Below are 6474 nucleotides of genomic sequence, written 5' to 3'. Positions count from 1 at the left end.
GGTCCATTCTTACCTGAAACTGTTCTTAACCTGAAGCACAACTTTAGCTAATGGGGCCTCCTGCTGCTGCCGCCCCACCGGAGCACAATTTCTGTTCTCATCCTGAAGCAAAGTTCTTAACCTGAAGCACTATTTCTGGGTTAGCAGCGTCTGTAACCTGAAGCGTATGTAACCTGAAGCGTATGTAACCCGAGGTACCACTGTAACTCCTTGCTGAGTTGTACAAGGCCAGCACTGAGACTAAGGAGAAGGTGGCTGTAGGCAGATAGGTGAGGCCTGGTGAGGCCAGTGAGGTTGGTGGGACAGCGCCTTGTTCACCCCAATGGACCACCCTCCACCACTTCTCAGAACTGGTGAAAAAGGGGAAGAGGAAAAGAGAATCACAAGTAAATGAAGGGAACTGGTTACTCATTCAATCGTAAATCTCAATGGGCAAATTTCCCCTATAAGTACCCAGTTAACTATCATTATATTTATGTATAAAACAAGAGATTAGACACCAAAGAGCTACAGATAAAAATACCTAACCAGTTTCAGCAGCTGCAAGGCAATTAAAACTCTGTAAATGAGCATTTGTTTGGGCTTCCAGGGCCGAAGCATCGTGTCCTGGAGGAAAATATATCAAGCTGTGAAGAAAGAACTAAGGGTGAAAGAGACACTAAAATCCCCTGCTGATATGTGATGTAGCTCCATAGCCAGCAGGACGTGTGGGAAAGGAAGAGCGGGAGAGGAATCCGTGCTGAGGGATATGCCAGAAACAAGCCAAAGGCCACTGCTAATTTGCATTTCATTTGCATACCAGTTGGAGTAAAACAACACACCGTTATGCTGAAACCAGTACAAAAACATATTGGGCTATATCCAACTAAGCTTTACTCGGGGCAGGCCCACTGAAATTATGGCCCTAACCCAATCATGCCTCTTGATTTCTATGGGTCTACTTTGAGTTGGACTAGTCCTGGATGCAACTCATTGAACTGGAACTTGAAAATTCTTGATACTCAGACTTCGGAACACTGGAAGCTGTGTTTTACCAAGTCAGATCATTGGCCATTTAGCTGAGTAATGTTTATAACCAGTTGTGGGCAGACTTCAGGCTTGGAGGATCTAGTTTGCCTTGTCGTGTTTTGTTTATGTTCCTGGAACATAACCCAATATCTTCTACAATAAGGGTAGGCAAACCAGTGGCCCCAGATAACACAGCCCATTGTCAAGGATGATGGGACCTGAAGTCCATCAACATCACGAGGACCTCAGGATTCCTCACCCATCCCAGAGCAGATAGGTGGCCCTCAGTAGAAAAGTCAACATGGACAGAGTTCCTGGAGAGTAAAATTTTTTTTGAAAACCACCTACTTAGGCAGTGAAAGACTTGCGATTTTTCTATGTCCCAATTAAACCAATAAAAATATCTAATCCCCGTCCTGTTAGCCAATGGTGTGACTGGTATCAGGAATCATTTCTTGAGTCAGAGAGGCTACGCTGGATCTAAAGAGGGGAGATGGAAAGGGCTGGTGTGTGGCAAGGGAATTCATGAAAGTTATGAACTTTACACAGTTATGAACCATCTCTGGTCCCGAAAGGTCTGCAACCAAGATTCAGCTGTGCTTGCAGAAGTTGTGTGCAGTTCTATTCGCCTGTTTAGAGTCTCTCTTTGTTTCTTCAAAGCTTTAGAGTTTGTGTGCATTGGGGACCTAAAGGCTCACTTGACTCTCAGCAAGCTTTGCAGCGAGGGATTTGGGAAGACAACAGGATAGAGCCTCCAGCAGAAGTCGACTTGCTGATGTTATTTAAAATGGTTTCCTGGGGAGCACTGGCAGGGGAAAAGGCCACTTTCCACTTTGATGTGGCTGCAGAAAAGCAGAGACCTTCCAGCTAGCAAACAGGGCAGGCTTCTTGCTCATAGCGAAGTCCCAGATAAGAAACCGCTGGGCTATGTTAATAATTATGGCCCAGCACTAGCAGTTAAAATAAAGAAATAAATACATGCATTCACAGCAAGTTGTTTTCAGACAACATGGGGTTGAATCCAATGAACCGTGTAACCAGTTCATCGTCTCTAATATTTTACAGTTGAATCAGGGTACCTAAGTTTAAAAACAGTCCTGTTTACGAAAGATTTGGTTTGCAAACTCCGCAAAACCAGAAGTAGTGTCCCGGTTTGCGAACTTTACCTCGGTCTAAGAACGGAATGCGAACGGTGGAAGGGCACTGGCGGCAGGAGGCCTCATTAGGGAAAGCGTGCCTCTGTTTAAGAACGGTTTCAGTTAAAGAACGGACTTCCGGAACAGATTAAGTTCATAAACCGAGGTACCACTGTACTTGGGTACTTCTCATTCCCTAAGAAGAACAGTTTCGCAGTTCCCGCATCCCTGCCTAAGAGCACAGCCCTCCACCATGTACAGACTGCAAATGGATCATTTGGCACCTTCCACATGCTACATTTGCTAATGGCCCTGCAACAGAGTGCCCTGTAGTTTCTGAAGCAGGATGCGGCAGCTAAATGACTGCAACAGGCAGTAAACTATAATAGTAAACAGAAAACGAACCACCTGAAGATAGGCTTTGCATTTTGAGAGCTGCAGATGAACAAAGGAAGCTGTTTTATAGAAGGTCGGACCATTGGTCCTCCCAGCGCTGACTGGCAGCAGATCTCCCGGGGTTTCAGAGAGGGTTCTTTCCCAGGCATAACTGGATCCCAGTTCCTGGAAGCCACGGAGGGGGTGCTCTTGTGCTCAGGTCCTGCTTTCTGTTTTTTTGCTCTACCTAACCAAGTACATGTAAGTCATGAGAAAGATCTGTGTTACAGTCAGCCTTTGTGTTGGAGCACATGGCCTGTGGAAGTGTTCCTGACTGATCTTAGCCATGGTTGGTCAGAAGCCCCAATGATCTGACACAATAAAATTCACTTCCAAGTAAACAGGATTAGAGATTAGGGCTCTGTCCTGAGCATGCACCACCAAAAGCAAAGCTTAATTCTGAATAAACAGGACGATCATCGAACTGCCCCACAGTCATTTCCAGATAACCTTTTTTTAATTGCCTTCTGATGTAGGGCTACCCCTGGTACAATGTAAACTGTGGCAGACTAAAAATATTTTCTTTTTCCCCCTTTCTTGTTTAAAAATAATAATAATAAATATCGCCCTGCTTGTTACATGAGTTGAAGGTAATTTTAATCTCAAAGATGAAGATAAAACAGGAACGGCGCAACCACAAAACTGAAGCAAACAAACCATGAAGGCCTGGCGATATTGAGTTATAAATACTTAATGAATATTTATATTTTTAAAAATTAATGGCAATTAAACTCAAGATGTTGTTCCCTGGAAGCGGAGCGATCATCAATCACACTGCCGTGTTCTTCTTCCACTGAGTTGCGTGCTACATTATCGAACAGCGACGGAGCCCATTAGCCACTGAGCCGAGACTAATTCCACTAAGGGCTTGACACTGGATCCGCAAATCCAAGGGCGATCGCTAGGTCAGGGCTTTATTCATCTCTCTCTCTCTCCCCCCCCCCCCCCCAACCTGCTGCACAATTACACTGAGGAGTTGTGGGAGGGAATTATGAGTAATATTAACACAGTTACAGCATTACCAGTCAATGCAAACCTCTAGCCAGCAAAAGAACAACATTTAGGTTGGACAAAATCCAATAAAACTGAGGGCAGATCCACACCATACATTTAAAGCTCACAACTTCTCCCACATCCCACATGGAATTCTGGGAACTGCAGTTTGTTCAGAATGCTGGAAATTGTAGCTCTGTGAGGGGGAAACAACAATCCCCAGGATTCTTTGGGAGAAGCCATCTGCTTTAAATCTGCATTGAATGTGCTTTTGGGGGCCATGCAAAAGCTCCCCCCCCCCCATTCTGTGGTGATTATGCCATGAGAGGATATATTTTGTAGATTTGGATATATTTCTTGATCTGTTTCCCAGATTGGATTATTTTACTGTGTTTTAACTTTGGATTTTTTTTATTTTTCTTTCTGTCTGTTATGTGTTGCTTTATATTGTACATCACTTTCCAACACATTGAACAAGGCAATTCATAAATCTAATAAATAGATTTGTTAGTGTGCATACAGCCCTATGCTGCATACAGCCTTATGCATGCAAACATGTTTGACCCCTGACATCTCCACTTTATAAAGTATTAAGACCAGGGGTTGGAAACCTGCGGCCCATGGGGGTCGTCTAAATGGCCCCCGAGCCGCCCCCGAACCAAGCCACCCGGCGACTCCCGGTACGCTGCACTAAAGTGGCACAGCACAGAGCGAGGACTTGCTTCTGTGGCGCTGGAAATCGCGTCTGCACAGATGCCAGAAATCGCATCTGCGCATGCACATCCGACCCATGGAGCGATCTCCACGGGAGTGAACTGGCCCAGGCGAGGTAAACCTTGCCAACCCGATTAAGACCAAAAGCTGTTCCCTAGTCAATAGAATAGACAGATGGGCAGATATTTTGATGTAGCATGTGCAGTTTCCTATGTCCCTAAGTTCTGATGCTTTCCCCTAGAATCCTATATACTTCAGCTTAGCTTAAAAGCTCTGGTGGCCTTCGTTCTTACTCTCAGTGAGCACAAGTACAGTCCAAAATCTGTGACATTACATTTACACCCTACGTTTTGTCCAAGGATTTCAATGTGACACATTGCCCTCCTCCTCCCCATTCTATCCTCACAAGGGAGAGGTTAGGCTGAGACTGGCCCAAGGTCACCTGGTAAGCACAATGGCCAAGCTTGGATTTGAACCCTGGTCTTAGGATAAGGTTCACCAATATATTCCAAGCTGTGGTGTAACTAGTAGGAGGCAGGGGATAAAGCCACTGTGATGTGAAGTTACTGCTGATTGGAAAAAATCAAACAAAAGTCACAGAACTGGAACCACCATGGATTCTGATATTATCAGTTTGGCTCTGATAAAACATTTATACTGAAATGGAGCTCGCATTGGTAACATCAAGGATAAATGTTGCACTTTCACTTTAATTTTGAGCCACTGCATTTCAGACTTTCTGAACTCCACACCTAGTCCCTAAAACTTTTACCAGCCACTCCATACCAACCATCTGTTCTGTGGGTGTACAGAAATCTTCGTGCATACTTAATATTGTGTTGTAACCTAACACCTTGGGGTGAAGGGTGGGTAATAAACCGTAATTGAAACAACAACAATGTAATTGTGTGCATTCTGCCACTTGAGAAGGAAGACTTTCTAAGAATACAGTATATACTTTCCTTGGAGCACTGAAAAAAACTTGGTACATGCTTCCCACTGAAAACCAGTCAAACGCATACCCCAAAATCTGAAATTTGTAAGAACACCTTGCAAAACAGGTCTGTGAAGGCAGATCAAACTTCCATGCACCTTGACTTAGGTTAGGCACTTTAACTTAAGCATGACCTAATTTGTGTTGCCGTTCAGCCCCAGGTTCCAATTTATTTCAGTCCCTGGAGGCTAGAAAACATTGGGGGGGATTATCTCTGCCTCTGAGCATGGGCAGAGAGCATTTCCAAATGCTTGCCCTACCAGAAGGAACCTGAGGTGTCCTAGGATAATTATACTGAGGCAGGTACTGGTGATCATGCTTGACCCCCGGCACCTCTCTTTTCCAAGCTACAGCGCGCGGATGGGGTGGGAGGGGGTCTCCTTCTCCGGCTCCACCCGAAGCCCCTCGACTCCTCTCGTGTTGCCTAAGAAGCCATTCGGCTGCGCTCGGCTTTCCTTTCCCCGCCCCGTTCCAAACACGAAGCCGTTCGGCTGACCTTTTCCCCTGAGATTCGATCCGACCTGTCTCTCCCTCGCCTATTCCCGAAGCCGCTCGGCTTCCTGTCGTCCGTAAAGCAGCCGCTCGGCTGCAACACCCGAAGCCACTCGACTCTCTTCGGCTTGTCACCCGAAGCTTTTCGGAAAACAAAGAATTGGCCCCGCCCCTTCCCGAAGCCATTCGGCTCGGTTTCCTTCGGCGCCCGTTCATATAATCTCCACAGCGCGCTCTTACCTTCATGCGCAGCAGATTCTTGGACAGCTTACTCTTCACGTCCCGAGCCATGACGGCGACAGGCTTCCGCTGAGGGGCACTTTGGCTCGCTGCTGACCTTCTTAGTCTTCCCTTGCACCCACCGGGCCGCGGCCTCGCCCTCCACACGCTTCAATCTACGGAGTGTTACTGAACGTGCGCTTGCCTTTGCACGCATGCCTGGTAGAGCTGTCTGACGCCTTCCTGCCAGCTTCATGCCCTCACTTTAAGCCAGCCCCCACCCCCTTCCACTGACAGCGTGGAGGCTTCAAACGTGGAATCATTTCTAAGCAACGTGGATTGTACAAAATATTTCAAAAAGTTAAATATAAAAAAAACAGGATATTTTTCAGGGAAGAGAGGAAGGGCTGGCAAGGATGGATCGTGCTTAATATCTCTCTCTGTAGCCAGATGTGCCCTTTGCTCTTACAGTAAGAATCTTAA

At 46.1% G+C, this 6474-nt stretch overlaps 1 protein-coding gene across 1 annotated transcript in view; it reads right to left on the bottom strand.

Annotated features, from left to right (window-relative positions):
• MPHOSPH6 (M-phase phosphoprotein 6) overlaps window positions 1-6190 on the bottom strand; it is an 11094-nt gene extending 4904 nt beyond the window's left edge. Inside the window, exon 1 of the mRNA XM_083626136.1 lies at window positions 6013-6190. Within this exon, the coding sequence (XP_083482262.1) occupies window positions 6013-6063 (51 nt within the window). The 5' untranslated portion in view covers window positions 6064-6190. The remainder of the gene's footprint in view (window positions 1-6012) is intronic.
• Window positions 6191-6474: the final 284 nt, after the last annotated feature.

The sequence above is a fragment of the Podarcis filfolensis genome, assembly GCF_964270895.1.
Source record: "Podarcis filfolensis genome assembly, chromosome: 8".
In the NCBI taxonomy this organism is placed as follows: domain Eukaryota; kingdom Metazoa; phylum Chordata; class Lepidosauria; order Squamata; family Lacertidae; genus Podarcis; species Podarcis filfolensis.
This window is presented reverse-complemented; position numbering and strand designations above follow the sequence as displayed.